Raw genomic sequence first — 26524 nt, 5'->3', positions numbered from 1 at the left:
TCCTATTGTGCTATTACAATACTATTGAATGGACCTCTCGTATGATAAGATGGATTTTTAATCCTGCAGTCACGCACCTTGCACTTTATTGTCTGCCTGAACTGTACTTTCTCTGCAACTGTGCCACTTTAATCTGCATTCTGGTATTGCTGTTGCTTGAATCATTTCAATGCATTGATGTGACAAATGGCATGCAAAACAAGGTTTTCTTGCTATTCGCTATACCTTGGCACAGTAGCATGGAGGTTAGCACAACGCTTTACCTTACTAGTGACGCAGGTTCAGTTCCTGCTGCTGCCTGTAAGGAGTTGTAAGTGTTCCATGTGACTGCTTGGGTTTCCCCAGGGTGCTCTGGTTTCTTCCCAGTGTCAAAAGGGTCAGTAGGTTAATTGGTCATTGTAAATTGTCCTGTGATTAGGCGAGGGTTAAATCGGTGGGTTGCTGGGGTGGTGTGGCTTGAAAGTCTGGAAAGGCCTGTTCTGCGCCGTATGTCAGTGAACAAATAAATTAACGTGACTGATTTTAATGCCATTTCTTTAACCACTACATCATCTGCTTTTCTTGCAGTCGGAGAGCCAATTTCGGTGCCAAAGATCGAGAACCCTAGTCCTGAGGAGATTGATCACTACCACGAGATTTACCAGCATTCCCTCGTCAAGTTGTTCAACAAATACAAAATTAAATTTGGCCTCTGCGAATCAGACTACCTAGAAGTGATTTAAAGAAATGCCTTATTTTAATAACCCACATTCCGTCGGCAATTTGACAGGAACCACCCCCGCCAACCCTGAACAGAGTTGAATTTTTGTAGCTCTCTTCACCACTGTACTACTGACTACCAAGAGCCACCGATCAGTATTTTGTCTAATTGTAAAGGAAAATTACTTTTGTGAAGAAATGCTTTGAATTTTCCAAATCAAAGATTTTAACAGAATGTTTTGTCTTTTCATTGCACTCTGGCCACCTAATTAGGTACAGGAGTGGAACCCGGTGTGGTTTTCTGCTGCTGAATCCACCCTCTTCAAGGTTCAATGTGCTGTGCATTCAGATTTGCTTTTTTGCACGCTACTGCTGTAACACGTGGTTATTTGAGTTACTGTCACCTTCCTGTCAGCTTGAACCAGTCTGGCCATTCTCCTCTGACTTCAAGGTGACAGAACTGCCGCTCACTGGATGTTTTTTTTGCACCATTCTCCGTAAACTCTAGAGACTCTGCAGAAAAATCCCAGAAAATCAGCAGTTTCTGAATACACAAACCATTCTATCTGACCTGAAAATGATTGTTGGTGCCAAAGTCATTTAGATCACATTTCTTCCAATTCTGATGTTTGGTCTGAACAACTGAACCTCTTGACTAGATCGGCATTGAGTTGCTGCCTCATGATTGGCTGATTAGATTAGATATTTGCATTAACAAGCAGTTGTACAAGTGTACCCAATTAAGTGGCCACTGAGTGTATGTAGTCTTGTGATTATGTTTCCTTAAAACTAGACAGTCCATTGAATTACTTAATCAAATTGTTAATCAGTGGGACTGTTTTCAATGTTTAAAATGCACATAACAATGCAATTCTCTTGTCCACCAACTCTCTTAACAGGAGAGAAAAAAGGCCAAAGCTGAACTGAATTATTTTTTCTTTGCACCTTAATTTTTTAATTTAGACTGTGTCCTCATTAATCTATTTGTAGGAGGCTAACTAGGTGTTTTCGAGGTAGCACAGAGAGGAGGGAAATATATTCATAAATGCATTCTGTCCTTGTATTTCACAGTGTAATAGACACTTGTACAATTAAATAGTTGACAGCAAACATCAATGCAGGTAAAGGAAGTAAATATTTATTTTTTATTTAATTAGCAATACAGCACCGTACCAGAGCCCTTCGCCCAGTTGCACCCTTGTGACCAATTAACCAACTAACCTGCAAGTCTTTGGGATGTGGGAGGAAAGCAGGGCACCCGGAGGAATTCCCATGCGGTCACAGGGAGAACGTCTAAAAACGCCTTCCAGTCAGCACTGGAGATTGAACCCGGGCCGCTGGCGGTGTTAGCATTGCACTAACCGCTACACTACTACCATGTTTCTCTTCCCCCCCCCCCCCCCCCCAATTGTAAACACCTACAGGTAAGTAGGTTAATTGGACAAATGGGTGTAATTGGGTGGTGCGGACTCGTTGGCCTTTACTGTATCTCAAAATAAAATCAGTACAATTCTTCTCTGGAGGAGGATTAATCAGCAGCTCTAGTTTGGAAGGACAGACATCTGTGCTGTCACAAGGGAGCAAGTAGATGTCTTGATCATGGTTTAAAAGTGGGTACAGGTTGCTATATCTGCCCTCCCTGCACTTTATTGAGTCCTGATGATTGGACGTTCAACTTCGAGGTTTGGGACCTAATGTTAGATGTCGACCCTAAAACAAAAATACACCTCTTCCTCTTGCTCCCTCCTTGTCTTTGGTGTACTTTATCAGAACTTGTTTACATCCAGCCAACTGAAGAAAAGCCATACTGTATACATCTAAGTATTCTATTTTTGAAATGAAATGTTAATGCGTTTCCAATGTTTTGAGCAAGTGACATTCCACGGTTCATTCTGCTGATGTTTCCTTGCTTCTTTCCCACCGCAGTGCACACTTTTGTACAGACTGTGGAGATGAATAAAATCTACTTTTTTTTATTTAAAAAAAAAGCACTTATGTCATGTGGTTAAATTGCAGAGCGGGTGGTGGGGGGAGGACATTTGCAGTAAATGGACAGAACTAGTTCAAGTTTAATTCTCGTTCAGCAATGTTCATGTATATAGCTAAATGAAACTTTTATTTATTTGCTAAGATACAGCACAGAACTGCAAGCCATGCTGCCCAGATTCACCCATAATGTAATCACAGGACACACCACTAGGGAGCGCCACAGTACCGCAACTGAACCATATTGTCTTGAGGAACCAGGAGAAACTAGTTTCTCCCCAGGTTATAAAAAGTGTCCATTCCGGAGCACTGTTCATAAATGCCCGGATTAGAGAGCATGTCTTATGGGGACAGGCTGAGTGCGCTGAAACTTTTCTCCAGAAAGGAGGAGGATAAGCGGTGACTTGACAGAGGTGTCAAAGGCATAGATCGAGTGGACAGCCAGAGACATTTTTCCAGGGCAGAAAAGGCAAATCAAGAAGGCATAATCTTAGTGTTTTGAGGAAAGCAAAGGTGGGGGAGTGGGGTATATCAGAGATAGCTGTTTCTTTTGTACACAGAATGCTGGGTGCATGGAACACCCTGTCAGGAGTGGAGGTTGAGGCAGATACAGCAGGAATATTTAAGGTGACTGGAGGAAAGTATAGGGGGGATATCAGGTAGGTTTTTTCCCCAGAGTGGTGGTAAATGGAGCACCCTGCCAAGAATGCTGGTCAAGGTAGATACACTAGGGACATTTAAGAGAGTCTTAGTTAGGCAGATGGGTGTAAGGAAAATGGAGGGCTGTGTGGGAGGGAAGGGTTAGGTTGAGGTTGTGGGCCAAAGGGCCTGCACTGCTGTTATGTTCTATGATGGTATGAAAAGATGATAGTGTGGACAGCAGGAGACTGATCCCAGCAGAGTAGAAGATTGAGAACTACAGGTCACGAGAGGGGAAGTGAACTGAGAGTGATGGGAGCACAAGTGCAACTGGAATCTGGAAGGCGCTGTCTTCAGGTATGGTGGAGGCAGGACCCATTAGAGTCGTCATCTCTCAGCACAAAGACAGGCCTTTCGGGCCATCTAGACCATGCCCACCAAGATCCATTTGCCCAAGTTTGGCCTACTATCTGTCAATCTGCATACCTGTCTAAATCTTTTAAAGTTGCCTGTAACCTTCCAGTAGGAATTGGTGAGGAAGGACCCTGGAGTAAGGATCTATTGCCCACAATGGGCTGAGTGGCCTTTTCTGCTGCTGTACCCATTCTATGACTCTGAGTACAATGGAAATGGAGGGGGGGGGAGAAGAGGATCAGTTGGGCTACGACGAGTATCGTGGGCAGTTTTGGGCCCCTTTCCTAGGAAAGGATGTGCTGGCATTGAGTTGCTTCAGAGGAGGTTCACGAGAATGGCTCTGGGAAGGAAAGGGCTAATGCATGAGAAGAATTTGGCTCTGGGCCTGTTACTCAGAAAACTGAGGAGAGAGGATCTTATTTAACCTATTCAAAGGCAACTACAACAAAGTGGACAGTGGAGAGGATATTTCCTATAGTGGGGGAGTCTCGGGCCAGAGGGCACAGCCTCAGGATGGAAGGAATAAATCAGCCATGGTGGAATGACAGAACAGACTCGATGGGCTGATTGGCCTAATTCTGCTCCTATGTCTTACGGTCTTCTGAAGGTGTTATCCTGCAGCCCATTCAGTTTTCTTTTCATTTTCACTCCTGGACTGGACTGGACAACCTATATACGAGAGCAGACCACACTGGTTGGATGAACAAAGGTGCACCTTGTTCAGGCTTCCCTGCAGAGGTGTTGGTCTGTGGTCACTTGGTTGACCTTGCTAGAACCTCCCTGGTCTTGGTGCACAATGACTGCTGAACGTCCATCCATCCTCAAAAGCAATGTCCAAGCATTGGCCGGACCAGCCATCATGGCGTTCCCTCCTTATCAACCTTCTGAGTGGCGCTGACCATCTGTTTCAGCCTCCTCGTCCCTAGCTGGAGGTTCTTGTGCGTGAAGTAGAACAGGATGGGGTCCAGCACGCTGTTCATGCTGGCCAGGGGCCTGGTGGACTTGTAGGCCCGGGCAAAGCGCTGAAGTGTCTCGCAGGGCACGGAATGCTGCGCACGCACAATCAGGTACATTGTCTTTGTTAGGTGGAAAGGTACAAAGCTGATTACAAACACCGTAGCCACGATGACCACCATCCTCAGCGCCCTGAGCCTTCTCTGCTGGTTGGCAAGTCCCAGGAGCTGGTCGGGCCTGCTGAGGACCATCACCATGGCGCAGTAGCAAGCCAGCAGCCCGATGAAGGGGATGGCGAAGCCCACCACCGTCAGGGTGATTCCATAGGGGAAGTAATGGCGGGAGAACTCAGGGCTGCTCAGGTCATAACAGACTGTACGGTTCCTCTGTATGCCAGTCGTGGCAAATCTCCAGGTGGGAGCGCACTCTGCCAGAACTAGGACCCAAACCAAGCCACAGACTGTCCAGGCAAACCTGGGACCCCGCTTCTTGTGCCACAGGCTCAATGGGTAGCAGATGCCAATATAGCGCTGGAGGCTGATGCAGGTGAGAAAGAGGATGCTCCCGTGGAGGTTAGCATAGAACAGGAACCGCACGGCCTTGCACGCTATCTCACCAAAGGGCCAGTAGTCCATGTGGATGTAGTTGTAGATCAGGAGAGGGAGGGAGCACACGTATAAGATGTCAGCGATGGCGAGGTTGAGCATGTAGATGGTGTTCTTGGTCAGAACCTTGCCAGAGAGCCAAATATGGACCACCACTGTCAAGTTCAACATTATCCCAAGGATCAGCACCACTGTGTAAGTGACGGGGAGCAGGATGTTCTTGAACTTCTCCTGGAAGGTGCAGCCACTGTTATCTGGGACCGAGGTAGAATTCTCCATGTCTCAAACACGTTAAAACCAGGTCACATCTCGAGGAAGTCTCCCACCAGCTCAGATCGACTCATGTCCCTCCCGATCCAGAGGCGAAGCCCTCACCAGGTTGACCTAGGGTGCAATGATAGGGTTAGCTTCTTGATTGAGGTCCCCTCATGACAGGAAGGATGTGGAAGCTTTAGAGAGGGTGTAGAGGAGATTTACCAGGACACTGCCTGGATTTGAGAGCATTTCTTATGAGGAGAGGTTGAGCAAGCTAGGGCTTTTCTCTTCGAAACAAAGGAGGAAGAGAGGTAACTTGATAGAGGTGTAGAAGATGATAAGAGGCATGGAAAGCATAGGGTGCAGAGGAAGATTTGCCAGGATGCTGATAACTCTACATTAATCCCAAACACAAGATGCTGGAATTCCAGAGCAACACACACAAAATGCTGGAGGAACTCAGCAGGGCAGGTAGTATCTATGGAGGGGAATAAACAGTCGATATTTCAAGCTGAGATTCTTCATCAGGACCTAAACCAATACTGTTTTACCCTCCCCTCGATTCTCATTAGCAAACAAGAGATCCCACCACTTGCCTTCACACACGGGGCAATTTACATGGGCCAACTAACCCACTGACTCACATGAACTGGAAGGTCAAATCTGAAGGAAGAATACAGGGTTAATGACAGGATTCTTAGCAGTGTGGAGGAACAGAAGGATCTTGGGGTCCATCCCTCAAAGTTCCTGTGCAAGCTGATAGGATTGTTAAGAAGGCACATGATGTGTTGACCTTCATCTGACTGAATGGTACCAGAACAACCTCTCACTCAATGTCAACAAAACCACAAGGCTGATTATTGACTACAGGAGGAGGAAACTGGAGGTCCGTGAGCTAGTCATCGGCAGGTGATCAGAGGTGGAGAGGGTCAGCAACTTGAAATTCCTTGGTATTATCATTTCAGAGGATCCAGCACATTACAAAAACGGCAAGGCAGTGCCTCTACTTTCTTAGAAGTTTGAGAAGGATTGGCTCGTCACCTAAAACTTTAACAAACTTCTATAGATGTGCGGTGGAGAGTATGTGGACTGGGTACTTCACTGCTTGGTATGGAAACACCAATGCCCATGAATGGAAAAGCCTGCAAAAAGCAGTGCATCATGGGTAAAGTCCTCCCCACCATTGAGCACATCTCCAGGGAGCACTGTCACAGGAAAGCAGCATCCATCATCAACAACCCCCACCACCTAGGCCGTACACTCTTCTCACTGCTGCCATCAGGAAGAAGATACAAGAGCCTCAGGACTCTCAACACCAGGTTCAGAAATGGTTATTACCCCTCAACCATCAGGCTCTTGACCCAAAGGGGATAGCTCCACTCAACTTTATTTGCCCCATCATTGAAATGTTCCCACAACCACTTTCAAGGACTCTTCATCTCATATTCTCAATATTTATTGCTTATTTATTTATTATTATTATTTCTTTCTTTTTATATTCGCACAGGTTGGTGTCTGTTGCACTTTAGTTGTTCCTCTGACTTTGCTGGGTGCAGTCTTGCAATTTATTCTGTCGTGTTTCTTTGTACTTTCTGTGAATGTCCACAAGAAAAAGAATCTCAGGGTTGTATATGGTGACATGTATGTACGTTGATAATAAATTTACTTTGCACTTTGAACATTGAGTATACCTGTATCGTATTGTAAGTTAGGTTGTCCGACTTCGAAATCAACAATTTAGCAGTGGAACTTAAATGCAGTTACTGGTCTGGAACCTGGAGAAGCAGGAAGCAGTCTCAGTAACAATTATTATCACAGAATAAACATCATCATCATTATTATTTGTCACATCATATGACCCGGGCGATTGTGGTCTTTCCATGACCATGATTGTTCTTGGTAAGTTTTTCTACAGAAGTGGTTTGCCATTTCCTTCTTCTGGGCAGTGTCTTTACAAGACAGGTGACCCCAGCCATTGTCAATACTCTTCAGAGACTGTCCGCCTGGCGTCAGTGGTTGCATAACCGAGACTTGTGATTTCCACCAGCTGCTCGTACAACCGTCCACCACCTGCTCCCATGGTTTCACATGACCCTGATCAGGGGGCTAAACAGGTTATAGTCATAGTCATACTTTATTGATCCCGGGGGAAATTGGTTTTCGTTACAGTTGCACCATAAATAATTAAATAGTAATAAAACCATAAATAGTTAAATAGTAATATGTAAATTATGCCAGGAAATAAGTCCAGGACCAGCCTATTGGCTCAGGGTGTCTGACCCTCCAAGGGAGGAGTTGTAAAGTTTGATGGCCACAGGCAGGAATGACTTCCTATGACGCTCTGTGTTGCATCTCGATGGAATCAGTCTTTGGCTGAATGTACTCCTGTAGTGGATGGGAGACATCGACCAAGGTGCTACACTTTGCCCAAGGGTGACCTGCAAATAGTGGAGGGAAGGAGCGCCTTACACCTCCTTTGGTAGAGACGTATCTCCACCCCACCACCCATATGAGAGGGTTAGATAGAGTAATTTCAAGTAGGCTCTTTCCATGGAGATTGGGTGGCACTAAAACTAGAGGTCATGGATTAAGAGAGAAAAGTGAAATGTTTAAGGAGAACATGAGCTCTTCACTCAGAGGATGGTGAGAGTGTGAAATGAGCTGTTGGGGGAGTGGTGGGTAAGGGATTGATTTGAATATTTAAAAGAAATTTAGATAGGTCATGGATGGGAGGGGTATATGGAGGGGTCTGGTCTGGGTGAAAGTTGATGGGACTAGGCAGATTATTGGTTTGGCACAGACTAGATGGACCAAAGGGCCTGTTTCTCGAACATAGCTAGAACATAGAAATCTACAGCACATTTCAGGCCCTTCGGCCCACAATGTTGTGCCGACCATGTAACCTACTCTAGAAACTGCCCAGAATTTCCCTACCACATAGCCCTATTTTTTTCTAAGCTCCATGTATGTCTCTTAAAAGACCCTATTGTACCTGTCTATACAACCATCACTGGCAATGCATTCCACACACAGGCCACTCACTGTGAAAAAAAAAACTTACCTCCAACATTACCCCTGTACCTACTTCCAAGCACCTTAAAAGTATGCCCCTTGGGTTAGCTATTTCAGCCCTGGGAAAAAGCCTCTGGCTAACCACACGATCAATGCCCCTTATCATCTTATACACATCTATCAGGTCACCTCTCATCCTCCATTGCTCCAAGGATAAAAGGCCAAGTTTACTCAACCTATTCTCATAAGGCACAATCTCCAATCCAAGCAGCATCCTTGTAAATCTCCTCTGCACTCTCTCTATAGTATCCACATCCTTCCTGTAGTGAGGTGACCAGAAATGAATACAGTACTCCAAGTGGGGTATAACTAAAGTTCTAAAACCATAAGATATAGGAGCAGAAGTAGGTCATTCGGCCCATTGAGTCTGCTCGCCATTCAATCATGGGCTGATCCAATTCTTCCAGTCATCCCCATTCCCCTGCCTTCTCCCCATACCCTTTGATGCCCTGGTTAATCAAGAACCTAACCATTTCTGCCTTAAATGCACCCAATGACTTGGCCTCCACAGCTGCTCATGACAACAAATTCCATAGATTTACCACCCTCTGACTAAAGTAATTTCTCCACATCTCTGTTCTAAATGAACGTCCTTCAATCCTGAAATTGTGCGCTTTTGTCCTAGACTCCCCTACCATGGGAAATAACTTTGCCATATCTAATCTGTTCAGGCCTTTTAACATTCAAACTGTTTCTATAAGGTCCCCCCTCATTCTCCTGAACTTCAGGGAATACAGCCCAAGAGCTGCCAGACGTTCCCCATACAGTAACCCTCTCATTTCTGGAATCATTCTCATGAATATTCTCTGAACCCTCTCCAATGTCAGTATATCCTTTCTAAAATAAGGAGCCCAAAACTGCACACAATACTCCAAGTGTGGTCTCACGAGTGCTTTATAGAGCCTCAACATCACATCCCTGCTCTTATATTCTATACCTCTGGAAATGAATCCCAATATTGCATTCACCTTCTTTACCACCAACTCAACCTGGAGGTTAACCTTTAGAATATCCTGCACAAGGATCCAAAGTCCCTTTACATCTCTGCATTTTGAATTCTCTCCCCATCTAAAAAATAATCTGCTGGTTTATTTATTCCACCAAAGTGTGTGACCATACACTTTCCAACATTGTATTTCATTTGCCACTTCTTTGCCCATTTCCTGAAACTATCTCTCTTTGCAAGCTCTCTGTTTCTTCAACACTACCCGCTCCTCCACCTGTCTTTGCATCCTTGTTTTGTAGAGCTGTAACATTACCTCTCGACTCTTGAGCACAATCCCACAGTTAACGAAGGCCAACACACCATACGCCTTCTTTAACAACACTGTCAACCTGCACGGCAGCTTTGAGTGTCCTACAGAATGGACCCCAAGATCTCCCTGATACTCCACACTGCCAAGAGGCTTACCATTTATATTATACTCTGTCTTCCAAGTTGACCTATCAAAATGAACCACTTCACACTTGTCGGGGTTGAACTCTATCTGCCTCTTCTCAGCTGAGTTCTGCATCCTCACCCCCAAATGCTGTAATGTTCTATGACTCCATAACAAAACAATCAGATTCTCATAAAAGTCCCCCTCGGAGAGAGAACGTGCCATCCTTACTCAGTCTGGGCTCTATATGATTCTTCAATAGCCGATCAATCCTCTTGATTGTCCAGGAAGGAAAGAAATAGACTGACAGAGTCCCACAGCACAGGAAAAGACCCTTCTGCCCATCTAGTCCATACCAACCAAGATTCCCACCTCACGGTAATGTTATGTGTTTGTTCCAGAGCACAGTGCGCTGTGTCCGGAGGGTAAGGAACAAAAGGCCTGGTTTCCAAATTTCTTTTAAATGTTGAAATCGAACCTGTATCCACCACTTCCACAAGAAGCTCGTTTCACACTCTCACCACCCTCAGAGTGAAGAAGCTCCCCCTAGCGTTCCTCTTAAATGTTTCACAGTCTCACAGTACAGAAACAGGCCCATCATCCCAACAAGTCCATGCTGACCAAGATTCCTATCCAAGCCAGATCCATTTGCTAGCGTTTGATCCATATCTCTCCAAACATGTCCTGAACATGTCCTGTGTTTAGACATAATCTCTCCAAGTGTCTTTTAAACATTGTTACTGTATCTGCCTCAACGACGTCCTCTAGCAGTTATCCCAAATACAGACCACCCTCTGGGTGAACATGTTGTTTCTCAGGTCCCTATTAAATCTCTCCCTTCTCACCCTAAATCTATGCTCTCTAGTACTTGATTCCCCAGCCCTGTGACCATTCACCCTATTTATGCTCCTCATACAGTACTGTGCAAAAGTCTTAGGTTGATTGATAAGTTCGTGGCCTAAGGTAGAAGGAGTTAATTTTAGAAAACCCAGCTCATTTATTTTTAAAATCATCTCCATCTACCTTAGGCCACAAACTTATCAATCACTCCTGCTGTGGACACTTTCTAGAGGTCCAAGATCTGTATGCTCCACGGCCGCTGGACTAAGTGTGTAAATGTAGAAGGGGACTATGTTGAAAAATAAATGTGCTAGGTTTTCTAAAATTGACTCCTTCTACCAATCACCCCGTGTGTGTGTGTGTGTGTGTGTGTGTATATATATACACACACACACACACACATATAGCTAAGGTACTAAGACTTCTGCACAGTTCTGTAGTAACTTTATGTATTGCACTGTATTGTTGCTAAAAAAAACCCACAAATTTCATGACATATGTGATTGATGATAGATCTGATTCTGATGTGGATGTCTATTGTGGGTGGAGAGTGGGAAGGGGCAGGGAGAGGGAATTGTGGTTGGGAAAAGGGGAAGGGAGAGGGGAGGGGGTGGGAAGCATCAGAGAGACATTCTGTAATGATCAATAAACCAATTGTTTGGGTCTATTGGGCCATGAACTGCCCCTGGCGCTCCTTCTGCCACCTGTCCAACACCCCTCCCACAGCACTCCACCCTCGCCATTCCCAAAATCTTTTTCTTCTGCCAGATTTGCAAACTCGCTTTCCGCTCCATGTTGACAAGTACAGTGCTGTGCTAAAGTACTGTAAATGTGTCTAAGACTTTTGCACATTACTGTAATTCTATACATTTCCGTAGGATCACTCATCATTCTCCTACCAATACCCTCTACAAGTTTATGCCCCTTCACTAAATCGCCCTTCGAACAGTACGGTAATGTACCAGTTAGCGCCACGTTTTACAGCATTAGCAAACACCAATCGGGGTTCAGCTCCCCGCGTGTGTGTCTTCCGGGTGCTCCAGTTTCCTATCGCATTCTAAAGACATATGCATTGGGGTTACCGAGTTGTGGGCATGCACCGTTGACAATGCAAGCATGGCAACACTTGTGGGCTGCCCCCAGCACAGCCTCAGACTGTGTTGGTTGTTGATGCAAACAATGCATTTCATTGTATAGTTCAATGTACGTGTGTCAAATAAAGCTAATCTTTAATCTAACCCCGTGCTTGATCTTGGCCAAAGAGACTTCTCACCTGTTGAAGGATCACCATCGCTCCTTAAATCCCGGCAGCGGCCATCCAACACGTAAACCTGATAAAAAGCAGAAAAAAAGCAAGTAAAGGGTCAGCGGATGGCCTCACCCTCCTTTTCAGGTGCGCATATTACTCATAATATCAATTAATTGTCACTATTAGGCCATAGCCCTTCACACAGACAAAGCAGTCCCTACTATCGAGCACATCTACAAGGAGCGCTGCCATAAGAAAGTAGCGTCCCTCATCAAGGACCCCCAAAATCCAGGCCATGCTCCCTTCTTGCTACTACCATCAGTCAGAAGGTACAGGAACATTAGGTGCCACACCACCAGGTTCAGGAACAGTTATCACCCTACAGCCATCAGGCTCCTGAACCAGTGTGGATAACTCCACTCATCTCAACTCTGAACTGATTCCACAACCTATGGACTCACTTTCAAGGACTTTACAACTCGTGTTCTCAGTGTTACTAATTTACTCCCGGTATTCTGGTTTTCTCCCACATCCCAAAGACATACAGCATAGGTTGGGGCTAGTAAGTGGTGGGCACACTATGTTGGCGCCGGAACTCGAATTGCAACAACTCGAATTGTGGAGGTGTTGATGCAAAACAACCTGTTTCACTGTGATTCAATGTTTCAAATTAATGTGAGAATGCGAGAAATAAAACTAATCTTTAGATTTCACTCCTCAGCCTCCTCTGTCTAAAGAACCCCAGCGAAGCCAATCTCTAAGTATGAGAGATTGTACAGATGCTGAAAATCCAGAGCAGCACACACAAAATGCCAGAGAAACTCGGCAGATCAGGCAGCATTTATGAAAAGGAATAAAGAGTTGACGTTTCAGGCCAAGACCCTTTTTCAGATTTGGATCTGGTGCTCCGGGTGTGGCCTCCTGTATATCTGTGCGACCAATATTCCCCTTAAGGCATGCATGTTTGCAAGTGCACACACATCTTTTGCTAAAAGTTCACAAAGGAATTTAAACTGCGCACGAAAGGTTGTCGCCCTCTACCTCGTTGACATGTTAAGTATATTTCATGATCGTACACGATCACATTTCCTTTTCCGGTTTCTGATGTGGTCAGTGTTGACAACATGGAGTTTATAATGACTTGTTTGCAGATTTTAGAACTGGCTTAATTATAATGTTTTAATTGAATAAATTATTGATTCACTATGTCAAATTCCAAAGAAGCAAAGAGTGTGAAGCGTAAAAGAACTGCTAGTTCATTTAAAGCAGAATGGCTTAATGAAACAGTAGAAACTGCTACACTAGAAGCTCATGAGGTCAGGAATGTGCAGCTACAAGAAATATTTATGTACAATACAGAAACTGGTGTTATCTGTGTGTATTGTCATGATGCAAAAGTTGCTGGAGAATTTTTAAGTGGAAAGAAGAGGAGTGATATTTGGAAACTTAACTTTTTAAAGCGTCATTTAGCAAGCAAATCACATATGGATGGTGTGCAAGAGCTCTGGCGAGAAAATCCTTTATTACCTGCTACATATGTTCATATGTTTTGTGAAAGTGCAGATGAACAAGAGTGAAAACAATCAAACCCAGAGGAGATCACAGTTCTTGTTGTCAGTTAAAATGAATACTTCTATACATAAAATTCAGTGCTGACATGTCACTGTGCAAAAAACTGAACAGCAAAAGATTTTTGCACACACTAGTCATTACAAGTTAGAGAGAACATTATGTGCGACATGACGTAGATTGGGAGATTGCTTCATTGAGCACATTCACTCCGTCTGCCACAAAAAAAAATTGAGATCACAAAACCATAACACATAGGAGCAGTATTTGGTCATTTGGCCCACCAAATCTTCTCCATCATTTCATCATGGTTGATACAATTTTCCTCTCAGCTCTAATCTGCTGCCTTCTCCCAGTATACCTTCAAGCCCTGACCAATCAAGAATCTATGAACCTCTACCTTAAATATACATAAAGACTTGGCCTCTACAGCCACGTGCAGCAAAGAATTCCACAGATTCACTCCCTCTGGCTAAAAAAATTCCTCACCTCTGTTCTTAAAGGACACCCCTCTATTCTGAGGCTGTGTTCTCTTGTCTTAGACTCTCTCACCATAGGAAACATCCCCTTCACATCCACCCTATCAAAGCCTTTCATCATTTGATAGGTTTCAATAAGGTCACCCCTCATTCTTCTGAATTCTAGTGAGTAGAGGCCAGGAGACATCAAACACTCTTCATATGACAAGCCATTCAATCCTGGAATTATTTTCGTGGACATCCTTTGAATTCTCTCCAGTTTCAGCACATCCTTTCTAAGATATTATTTCTCTAGCATTGTTTTCCAGTGGTTTGATATCCCTTTTATACTTCATGTATTTGAAGAAACTTTTTGTATCCTCTTCAATATATTGGGGAGCTTACTTTTGTATTCCATCTTTACCTTCTTAATGACTTTTTTAGATGTCTTCTGTTGGATTTTAAAAGCTTCCCAATGCTCTAACTTCCCACTAATCTTTGCTCTCTGTGCCTTTCATATTGGCTTTGACTTCTCTTGTTCTCCACAGTTGTGTCATCTTGCCTTTAGAATACTTTTTCCTCTTTATATATCCTGTGCCCTCCAAATTGCTTCCAGAAATTCCAGCAATTGCTGCTCTGCTGTCATCCCTGCCAGTGTTCTTTTGGAATCAATTCTGGCCAACTCCTCTCTCACGCCTCTGTAATTCCCTTTACTCCACTGTAATGCTGATACATCTGAACTTAGCTTCTCCTTCTCAAATTTCAGGGTGAATTCGACCATATCATGATCACTTTCTCCTAAGGGTTCTTTTACCTTAAGTTCTTAAATCAATTCCGGTTCTTTGCACAACACCCAATCCAGAATAGCTGATCCCCTGGTGGGGTCAGCCCCAAGCTGCTCTAAAAAGTCATCTCGTAGGCAGTCTAGAAATTTCCCCTACTGGTATCCAGCACCAACCTGATTTTCCCAATCTTCCCCCATGACTATAGTAACATTGTCTTTTAGGCATGCATTTTCTATCTCTAATTTTCTAATTTGTATGCCATATCTTTACTACTGTTTGGGGGTTTGAAAACAACTCTCATCAGGGTTTTTTTTTTGCAGTTCCTTAGCTCTATCCACAATGATCAATACCTTCTGACCCTATGTCACCTCTTTCTAATGACTTAATTTCATTTTTTACCAACAGAGCAACACCGGCCCCTCTGACATCCTGACTGTCTCCTCATCTTCAGCACTATTATCTGCCTTTCCTCCAACTCTTCTTGCATTGAAACATACGCAGCTCTGGACACTAGTCACACCATGGTCAACCTTTTGAATGTTGACTTTGTCTGAGGTCTTGTCAATGTTTGCCTCCACAACCTCTCCACTAACTGTTCTGGCTCTCTGGTTCCCATCCCCCTGCAACTCTAGTTTAAACCCCACAGTGCAGCATTGACAAACCTTCCCGCTCGGATATTAGTCTCTCTCCAGTTCAGGTGCAAACCGTCCCTTCTGTACAGGTCCCACCTTCCCTGGAAGAGAGCCCAATGATCCAAAAATCTTATGCCTTCCCTCCTTAGCTACGTATTAAACTGTCTGATCTTCCTACTTCTAGCTTCACTAGCACATGGCACAGGTAGCAATCCTGAGATCACAACTCTGGAGGTCCTGACCTTTAACTTAGTACCATATTCCCTGAACTCCCTATGCAGAACCTCATCACTCATCCTACCCATGTCCTACAAGGACCACAACTTCAGTCTGTTCATCCTCCCACTTAAGAAGAGTGGGATTTCATTCTCCCATCCAATCCCATTCCAACATGCTCTCTTCTAGTCAAGTCAAGTTTATTGTCATTTCAACTATAAGCTGCTGGTACAGTACACAGTAAAAACGAAACAATGTTCCTCCAGGACCCCGGTGCTACAGGAAACAACACAAAACTACACTAGACTATGTGAGACAGCATGAGGCTACACTAGACTACATAAAACAACATAAAAACTGCACTAGATTACAGACCTGCACAGGACTACATAAAGTGCACAAAACAGTGCAGGGCAGTACAATAATTAATAAACAATAGGCACAGTAGAGGACAAATTACAATATAATAATTAGTGATGTAGATGTCAGTCTAGGCTCTGAGTATTGAGGAGTCTGATGGCTTGGGGGAAAAAACTGTTGCACAGTCTGGTTGTGAGAGCCCGAATGTTTCAGTACCTTTTGCCAGATGGCAGGAGGGAGAAGAGTTTGTGTGAGGGGTGCGTGAGGTCCTTCACAATGCTGTTAGCTTTGCAGGTGCAGCGTGTGGTGTAAATGTCTGTAATAGCGGGAAGAGAGACCCCGATGATCTTCTCAGCTGACCTCTACTGCTAGGATGAGGAAATACTCAGGTTGGAGGAGCAACATCTTATATTCCATCTGGGTAGCCTCCAACCTGATGGCATGAACATTGACTTCTCTAACTTCCAGTAATTACTCCCCTTCCTTTCCTTCACTATTCCTCATTCTTGTTTCCCTCTCACAGCTTCTCTTTTTACCTGCCCATCATCTCCCTCTGGTTCTGCTCCTTCCCTTTCTTCCATGGTCTGCTATCAGATTCCCCTTTCTCCAGCCCTCTTTCATCATTCAACTTCCCAGCTCTTTACCCTCTCCCAGTTTCACCTATCACCCACCACCTTGCGCTCCTTCCTCCTCACCCCCCAACTTCTAATTCTGATTTCTCTTCTTCCTTTCCGGTCCTGATGAAGGGTCTCAGCCTGAAATGTCGACTGTTTACTCTTTTCCACAGATGCTGCCTGACCTGCTGAGTTTTGTGTGTGTGTGTGTTGCTCAGGATGGGAAGTGCCTGTGTGAGTGGAGCTGATCTTGGAACTTTTTCAATAACTTCAACAGTTTATTTAACCTGAATCCCATTAAGTGTGTATAAGTACGTTTGATCTTCGTGAATCTAACAGCATAAGATTGACGACTCACTTTTCAAACTCTCTATGTTTTTATCTTCTTTCAAACCGTATAAACAGACAGAGTAGCAATAACTTGGATATATACAGGATGTAGATACTCATAAAGTATCCAATGAACTCATCAGCAATATTATTCAACAAGGCGCCACAGCAGTTAGCATTACCTCACTGCTTCAGAGGGCTAGGTTCCAACCATTGGGCAATGGGCCAAATGGCCTGTTATTGTTATTGATATCTGTTATTGACATCTCTCCAAAGTCTGACCAATTCCCAACTCGGGAGGATTTAGAGCAAGTGCTTTCCTCCTCTCATTGGAGGCACAGGAACCTGCACACTCAACATTTCAGGAATAGCTTCTTCCCCTCCACCATCAGATTTCTGAATGGACCATGAACCCATGAGCTATCTTTTTTGTTCTCTTTTTGCACTATTTGTTTAATTTTTTAAAATATATTTATTATTGTATTTATAATTTTTGTTATTATTATGAATTGCAATGTACTGCTGCTGCCAAACAACAAATTTCACGACATTTGTCAGTGACAGGATGCTCAAGTTGGTGCAGACTTTCATTGATTCTATTATGTTCTTATTCTATTATGGATTTATTGAGAAATCCAAAAGAAAATGAATCTCAGGGTTGTATACGATGACATATGTGTACTTTGATAATAAATTTACTTTGAACTTTTGATATTAAACCTGATTCTGAAAGGTAGCTTTAAATTAAGATTTAGATTCAGATTTATTTATCCTGTGTACATGGAAATGTACAGCGAAATGTGTCGTTTGCAACCGACACAACGTAAGGATGTGTTAGGGGAAGCCGCAAGTGTCACCACATATTCTGGCACCAACACAGCGTGCTCAGAATGTTCTTCGGAACAATACAGAACACAACGAGCAACAAGGCAACTACAGAGAACCAAATGCCGTTCCTCTCTCCCTGCTGCACGTCCACGTGCACCTTCTTCTGCCTCCAGCAACCTGCGGGCTCACAGACACTGAGCCCTGATTTTCCTAGTGGACTCAGAGATTTACAAACCCAAGTGCTGCATATTTAATATTTCAGTAATATTTGAGTAACCTTGTAAATATATTGTTTGATTAAACTTTATTGTTTGTTTAAATAATTCAATGTGGGTTACATGTATAAATAGTTGAATTGCATACGTCATCACACTACCATGTGACCCATGTGATACGTGAGCACCTCGGTTTAAGTCAAAAACTCAGTGAAGGCTCCCATCTCTCATCTCTCTGGCTTTCCTTTGAATTGGCTTAATGCTTTAAAGTTACAAAAGGGTGCAGCCATCGGTGTCAGTGTGTCAGTCAGTCAGTCAGTCCTCTCCGATGCAACGTAAATCAGGATGTGTCAAAGTGCTTCCCAGCCAAAACGCGCTGCAGGTCGGGCAGAAATCCACACAGAGGGAAGCAGTATCAGGCCGTGGGGCGCCATCGTAGTGTCACGGTTAGCAGAAGAAGATGGCCTGTCCTGGGGTTAGAGGCCTGTTATACGTACATCAGGGAGGGAGGAACAGTGCTCGGTTCTCTGCAGTTCCCTCGTTGCTTGTTGTGTTCTGAAGAACCGGGGTGATGCTAGAGGCAGATACATTAGGGACATTTAAGAGACTCTTAGACAGGCAACATAGATGAAAGAAAAATGGAGGGCTATATGGAAGGGAAAGGTTAGATCGATCTTAGAGTAGGTTAAAAGGTCAGCACAACATCATTGGCTGGTGGGCCTGCCCTGTGCCCTACAGTTCTATGTTCTATAGATGTATGGAGAAGATCAGTCTGATTGATGGCATCACAGCCTGGTGAGGAGGCCTCAATGCCCTGGATCACGAGAGCCTACAGAGGGTTGTAGACTCACGCCAAGGACATCATCAAGAACTGATGCCTCAAGAAGTCTGCAGCCATCCTTAAGGACCAACACACCTTCTTCTCCTTACTACCATCAGGGAGGCGGCAAAGGAGCCTGAAAGCACACGCTCAGCGATTCAGGAATAGTTCACGTAGCGTAGTGGTCAGCACAACACTTTACAGTGCAGGCATCCAGGGTTCAATTCCCGCCACTGCCTAGAGGGAGCTTGTATGTTCTCTCCGTGACCACATGTGTTTCCTCTGGGTGCTCTGGTTTCCTCTCACAGTCCATAGATGTACTGGTTGGTAGGTTAATTGGTCATTGTAAATTGTCCCGTGATTAAATCGGGGGATTGCTGGGCAGTATGGCTCGAAGGGCTGGAAGTGCTTTATCTCAATAAATGAATCAAGTATCTGCCCTTCAATGGTCAGATTTTTGAATGGTCCATGAACACTACCTCCCTATTCCTTTTGTACTGTTCATTTATTGTGTAGTTTGCAGTAATTTTATACCTCTGTTTTGTAGTGCTGCCACAAAACATCAAATTTCGCGACAAATAAGGTGGTAATAAAGCAACACACATCAAAGTTGCTGGTGAACGCAGCAGGCCAGGCAGCATCTCTAGGAAGAGGTACAGTTGATGTTGCGGGCCGAGACCTGAAACGTCGACTGTACCTCTTCTTAGAGATGCTGCCTGGCCTGCTGCGTTCACCAGCAACTTTGATGTGCGTTGCTTGAATTTCCAGCATCTGCAGAACTCCTCGTGTTTAGGTAGTAATAAAGGTGGGTCAGGTTCTGATTCAAAGTTAGCGTGAGTGATTTAGAGGGGATCTGTTCGAAACATTACTGCCACTTCCCATATCCCACTTAAATGTCTTACTGATTTGCCTGACTCCCGCGGGATCAATCATTAGTAAACCATTCTGGGGGCGTCTGGATGGGCTGTGGGAATCGGTGCTCTGTAGCTGTTAAGCCCTGGAGCAACAAGAAAGAAGAGAATTGGCAGGCAGATCACCTCCTTACAAGATGCACACTATTTGGATTACACACATATTTTTCATACTGTCGGCACAGTTGAACCTTTCACAAATGGTCACAATCCAGCTTGTTTGAAAACTTATCCTTGACTGCCAAGAACTTTCTGAAATAAATTCTTTAATATCCAAAGCACCCTTTACAAAATGTACCTTACTCAACCAAGCGTGTTTGGGAGATTTTAACATTGTGGAGACTTTGTGACTCCAGTCACCTTGATGTCATCGAGTTATCGGTGATGACACAGCTCCCCGCAGTCCGTAAGACCATGAGATAAAGGAGCAGAATTTGGCCCTTTGGCCCATTAAGTCTGCTCTGCCATTCCTTCATGGCTAATTTCAACATTCAAAGTAAAGTTACTATCAAAGTCACCGCATACAACCCTGGGATTCATTTTCTTGCCAGCATTTGTAGTAAGTACAAAGAACACAAGAATTAACGACAAACTACAAACAAACAACCAATGTGCAAAAGACAACAAATTGCACAAATACAAAAATAAAATTAATAAATAAATGGAAAATATCAATGAAAACATCAGTTGTAGAATCTTTTGCAAGTGAGTCCTTAGGTTGTGAAATCAGTTCAGTGTTGAGGTGAGTGAAGTTATCCACACTGATTCAGGAACCTGATGGTTGAGGGGTAATAACTGTTCCTGATCTTGGTGCTGCCCTCTCTACCCCATTTATCTGCCTTCCCCCTATAACCTTTGACACCCTCACTAATCAAGAACCTATGAACCATCTCTTTAAATATACCCAATGATTTAGACTCCACAGCCGACTGTGGCAATGAATTCCACAGATTCACTAACCTCTGGCTAAAGAAATTGATTTCTTTATTTCATTGAGACTTCAACACTAACCCTTTCATGGGAGTGTTTGCAAAGGTACCATTATTATGTGCTAGTCCGATTGGGCGGCAGTGACTTCAATCATCAATACTGGTTGTTGTGTTAACGATAACGTTGCAGTTGCTCATAGACTCATAGAGCACTACTGTGGCAACTTCTTCCTTGAAAAAGGCACACTCGACAACTTCATGACCAAAGGAACAACTCTATCTCGAACGTCAAACTGTTATGAACATATAGAGGCTTTCTCAACCCGTACGGTATGGTAGGAACACTTTATACAAAGCACACTGGAAGTAAAAAGAACGGAAGTGAAACCACCCCCCCCATTATCCTAATTAGTATTAACTTACTTTTAATAATGCTCACAACACTCCTCCCCCTTTAAAATCCAACATTCCCCAAATGTAAAAAAACTAGGAAATATGTTGTATTATTAACTTGCGTACCCCTGAAAACTTATACTAGTATCTCAGCAACAGTTTATCAGTACAAAACATCTGGAAAACATGACAGATTCAATATTCAATCTAACAACAACAAAAAAAAACTGTTCCGTCAAAGATTCAGTCTGTCAGGAGGTTTACGGGTGCGCTGTGATCTGCGCACTACCCCCAGTGACCCAGCTGGTGATGGTGTTTTGGGTGGGTCTGGTGCTGGGGGCATGAGAGGGGTCTGTGTGTCTGTGTGAGAGAATGTCCGTCCTCTTCAGGGGTTCCTGCCAGCATCTCGCCCTCTGTCAAAGTCACTGGTGGACATGCTTCCACTGTGGTCTGTCTCACAAATGGAAACTCCATGGAACTGTCTGCCTCTGAGCCGGTATCATGACGCAGGCGCACATGGTCCTGATGTCTACGGAAACCACACCCATCAGTCAGCATAACAACATAGGAGACGAGACCACTCTGCTTAAGAATAACACCAGGCAGCCATTGCTGATTGTCTCTCACATAGACATTGTCATCCAGTTTTAACTGCCTCTCTCGCACATGTTGATCATGTCCCTCCTTCTGCTTTTCCTGCTTTCTCTCCACTTTTGCCTTCATGTCCGGGCGCAGCAGGTCCAATCTTGACTTGGGCCTACACCCCGTCAGCATCTCTGCTGGAGTGCAGGCAGTTGTAGTCTGTGGCGTGAGGTGGTATTTAAACAGGAAATATGAAAGCTGAATGCTAAGAGAGTCCTCTATCATCCGCTTCAGGCCTGAGCGAACAGCCCACTCAGCCAAACCATTGGAGGCTGGGTGGAAAGGGGCCATCCGAATGTGATGAATGCCATTCTGCTGCGTGAATTCACTGAACAGCTCACTGGTGAACGTCAGGCCATTATCAGTGACCAGACTGTCAGGCAACCCCTGGACTGCAAACACTTGCCTGAGTTTGAGCTTTGACAGTTTAATAGGAAGTAGGTTGGACCCCCATGTCCTCCTGATAGGTCTCCTCGCTAATGACCGATACAGTAGCCCCCGAATCAATCTCAAACTTAATGTCCTTTCCCCTGTGGCATAATATGGTTCAGGTTGTTCCTCATCTGTTTCCACTGCAAACATGTTGCAGGCACACGCTGCCTCTTCATCTGTTTCTTCTAGATGGTGTGTGGCTGCCTGAGCCTGTTGAGCTTTCCCCTGCCCAGGCTTAATCTTACCCTTTGAACTTCTGCACTTTTTAGCTAAATGCCCCTTTTTGCTACAAGCATGGCAGACAGTGTATTTGAATTTGCAATCATTTGCATAGTGCGTCCCTCCACACCTGAAACATTCCACCCGCTTTGCCTGTTTACCAGTCTCCCTCCTGACTTGGTGCACTGCCACCAACTGCGACCCCCATGTCCTTTCTGGATATCTTTGACATTAGTAGCAGCCATCTCCATGCCTTGGGCAATCTCTAAGGCTTTCTTGAAAGTCAATGGTGGGGTTTCCCCTAACAGGCGGCGTTGTATGCCGTCATTATTAATACCGCACACCAATCTATCACGGAGCATGTCTTCCAACACCGCTCCAAAATCACAATGCTCCAACAGCTGCCAAAGTTCGGCCACAAAATTGGCCACAGACGGACCTGGCTTCCTGAAACGGCTGTGAAACTTACACTGTTGGACTATCACAGAAGGTTTCCTCTCAGCTTCCCCTTAAATACTTCACCTTTCACCCTTAACCCATGACCCCTAGTTCTAATCTCGCCCAGCCTCAATAGGAAAAGCCTGCTTGTATTTAACTTACCTATACTCTCATGATTTTGTATACCTCTATTAAATCTCCTCTCATTCTCCTATACTCCAGGGAATAATGTCCTAACCTATCAACCTCTCCCTATAACTTTGTGCTTTTTCAATCTATTGATATCTTTTCTGTCGATAGGTTACCAGATCTGCACACAGTACTCCGAATTAGGCCTCACTAGCATCTTATAGAACTTTAATATGACATCACAAGTCCTGTACTCAACCCACATGGTTGTGGTAAAAATGTACAAACTCCCTACAGGTAACAGTGGAAAGGAACCGTGGTCATTGGTGCTGTAATAACATCACATAGAAACATAGAAAATAGGTGCAGGAGTAGGCCATTCGGCCCTTCGAGCCTGCACCGCCATTCAGTATGATCATGGCTGATCATCCAACTCAGAACCCTGTAACCTGCCTTCTCTCCATACCCGCTGATCCCTTTAGCCACAAGGGCCATATCTAACTCCCTCTTAAATATAGCCAATGAACTGGCCTCAACTGTTTCTGTGGCAGAGAATTCCACAGATTCACCACTCTCTGTGTGAAGAAGTTTTTCCTAATCTCGGTCCTAAAAGGCTTCCCCTTTAACCTCAAACTGTGACCCCTCGTTCTGGACTTCCCCAACATCGGGAACAATCTTCCTACATCTGGCCTGTCCAATCTCTTTAGAACTTTATACGTTTCAATAAGATCCCCCTTCAATCTTCTAAATTCCAGAGAGTATAAGCCTAGTCGATCCAGTCTTTCATCATATGAAAGTCCTGCCATCCCAGAAATCAATCTGGTGAACCTTCTTTGTACTCCCTCTATGGCAAGAATGTCCTTCCTCAGATTAGGGGACCAAAACTGCACACAATACTCCAGGTGTGGTCTCACCAAGGCCTTGTACAACTGCAGTAGTACCTCCCTGCTCCTGTACTCGAATCCTCTTGCTATAAATGCCAGTATACCATTCGTCTTTTTCACCGCCTGCTGTAGCTGCATGCCCACTTTCAATGACTGGTGTATAATGACATCCAGGTCTCGTTGCACCTCCCCTTTTCCTAATCAGCCACCATTCAGATAATAATCTGTTTTCCTGTTACACTGATAGCTACAATGGTTTGTCAGCTTAGACTCCACAGAATTGGAGAGGAGGAAAGTCAACCCATCTTCAGACCCAAGGGGCTGCCTGTATAGACCACAGTAACACATACAAAATGCTGGAGGATCTCAGCAGCTCGGGCAGCATCTATGGATATGAGTAAACAGTCGACTTCTCAGGCCAAGACTCTTCATTGGGACTGGAAAGGAAGGGGGCAGAAGCCAGAGTAAGAAGATTAAGGGGGGGAGGACAAAGCTAGAGAGTGATAGGTGAAGCCAGGTGGGTGGGGGAGGGAGATGAAGCAAGATGCTGGAAAGTGATCAGTGGAAAAGAAAAAGAGCTGGAGAAGAAGGAATCTGATGGGAGACAGAGCACCATGGGGGTAAGGAATGGTGGAGAAGCACCAGAGAGAGGTGATAGGCAGGTGAGGGGGAGGAAAGGGGTAAGAGAGTGGCCAGAGTGGGGAACGGGAGAATAGGGAAGGGGGAGGGGGATAAAATTACTGGAAATTAGAGATATTGATGTTCATGCCATCAGGTTGGATGCTACCCAGATGGAATATGAAGGGTTGCTCTTCCAACCTGAGGGTAGCTCATCGTGGCAGGAGAGGAGGCTATGAACCGACATGTTAGAATAGGAATGGAGATAGGATTTTAAATGGCCAGCTACCAGGAAATCCTGGTTTTTGTGGAAGGAGGTAACATAAGAACATAAGAAATAGGAGCAGGAGTAGGTCATCTGGCCCATTGAGCCTGCTCCCCCATTCAATAAGCTTAGAGCTGATCTGGCCATGGACTCATCTCCACCCATCTGCCTTTTCCCCATAATCCTTAATTCCCCTACTATGCTAAAACCTATCCAACCTTGTCTTAAATATACTTACTGATGTAGCCTCCGCTGTTTCATTGGGCAGAGAATTCCACAGGTTCTCGACTCTCAAGAAAAAACAGTTCCTTTCTATCTTCATCCTAAATCTACTCCTTCGAATCTTGAGGCTATGTCCCCTAGTTCTAGTCTCACCTACCAGTGGAAACCACTTTCTTGCCTCTATCTTATCTATCCCTCCCTTTCAAAATGTTGTATTTTTCCATAAGATCCCCTCTCATTCTTCTGAACTCCAGAGAGTATAGTCCCAGGCGACTTAATCCCTCCTCCTAGTATAACCCCCTTATCTCTGGAATCAGCCTGCTGAACCTCCTCTGCACCGTCTCCAAAGCCAGTAAATCCTTCTTCAAGTAAGGATACCAGAACTGCACGCAGTACACCAGGTGCAGCCTCACCGGTACCCTGTAAAGTTGCAGCATAACCCCCCAGCTCTTAAATTCAATCCCCGTAGTTTGGTTGTTTTCGCTGGAGCCGCTGAGGCAGAGAGGAGATCAGAGAGAGGTTATGAGAGGAATTGACAGAGTAAACAGACAGCATCTTTTTCCCAGGGTTGAAATGTCTACATGCATTTAAGGTGAGAGGGGGTCACTTCAAGGAAGATATGAGAGGCAAGATTTTTTTTTACAGAGAGAGTGGAGGGTGCCTGGATGAGCTGCCAGGGGTGGCAGTAGAGGCAGACACGTTAAAAGCTTTTAAGAGACAGTTAGATAGGCGCTTGACTGTGAGGAAAATGGAAGGATACGAACATGATACAGGCAGAAGGGATTAGTTGAGCTAGCCATTTAATTGAATCAGCACAGCGTTATGGAATGAAGGGCCTGCTCCTGTGCTATGTTCTATGTTCTGAGGACCGCAGAGGTTCAAGGAGGGGCTTCTCAAAGGGAAGTTAGGGATGGGCTAATTAACACTGTCCTTGCCCAAATCCCAAGGAATTAGAATCAGGTTTAATATCACCGGCATATGTCCATAACATATAGGACCAGAATTGCGCTATTTGACCCATCAAGTCTGCTCAATCATTTCATCATGGGTCATCCCAATTTCCCCCTCAGCCCCAAACTCCTGCCTCCTCCGTATATCCCTTCATGCCCCAACTAATCAGGAATCTATCAACCTCTGTCTTAAATATACATAAAGACTTGGCCTCCACAGCTGCCTGTGGCAAAGAATTCCACAGATTCACCACTCTCTGGATAAGGAAATTCCTCCTCATCTCCATTCTAAAAAAGACGTCCCTCTATTCTGAGGCTGTGTCCTCTGGTCTTAGACTTTCCCACCATAGAAACATCCTCTCCACATCCACTCTATCAAGGCCTTTCACCATTCGAAAAGTTTCAATTAGGTCACCCCTCATTCTTCTGAATGCCAGTGAATACAGGCCCAGAGTCATCAAACGCTCTTCATATGACAAGCAATTCAATCCTGGAAATTTGTTGTCTTTGCAGTAGCAGTATATTGCAACAAATAGTAAGAGAAAAAACAGTGAATTACATGAAGTTTAAATC

At 44.5% G+C, this 26524-nt stretch overlaps 2 protein-coding genes across 4 annotated transcripts in view; one reads left to right on the top strand and one right to left on the bottom strand.

Annotated features, from left to right (window-relative positions):
- The window catches only part of dgat2 (diacylglycerol O-acyltransferase 2), a 59275-nt gene extending 57173 nt beyond the window's left edge, over nucleotides 1–2102 (top strand). Inside the window, exon 8 of the mRNA XM_072262568.1 lies at nucleotides 568–2102. Within this exon, the coding sequence (XP_072118669.1) occupies nucleotides 568–722 (155 nt within the window). The 3' untranslated portion in view covers nucleotides 723–2102. The remainder of the gene's footprint in view (nucleotides 1–567) is intronic.
- Nucleotides 2103–2110: 8 nt separating this feature from the next.
- LOC140199991 (P2Y purinoceptor 3) overlaps nucleotides 2111–26524 on the bottom strand; it is a 66356-nt gene continuing 41942 nt past the window's right edge. For 2 of the 3 annotated variants that reach the window (XM_072262569.1, XM_072262570.1), the window contains exons 2-3: nucleotides 12117–12174; nucleotides 2111–5681 (exon numbers count right to left, since the gene is read on the bottom strand). In XM_072262569.1, coding sequence (XP_072118670.1) covers nucleotides 4596–5576 — 981 coding nt within the window. In that variant the 5' untranslated portion in view covers nucleotides 5577–5681; nucleotides 12117–12174 and the 3' untranslated portion in view covers nucleotides 2111–4595. Of the gene's footprint in view, nucleotides 5682–7243; nucleotides 7328–12116; nucleotides 12175–26524 lie in introns of all 3 variants that reach the window. The other variant, XM_072262571.1, reaches the window with a different exon arrangement.

This window comes from Mobula birostris, chromosome 7 (assembly GCF_030028105.1).
Source record: "Mobula birostris isolate sMobBir1 chromosome 7, sMobBir1.hap1, whole genome shotgun sequence".
NCBI classification, from domain to species: Eukaryota; Metazoa; Chordata; class Chondrichthyes; order Myliobatiformes; family Myliobatidae; genus Mobula; species Mobula birostris.
The sequence above is the reverse complement of the archived record's forward strand: the minus strand, read 5'-3'. Positions and strand labels throughout refer to the sequence as shown.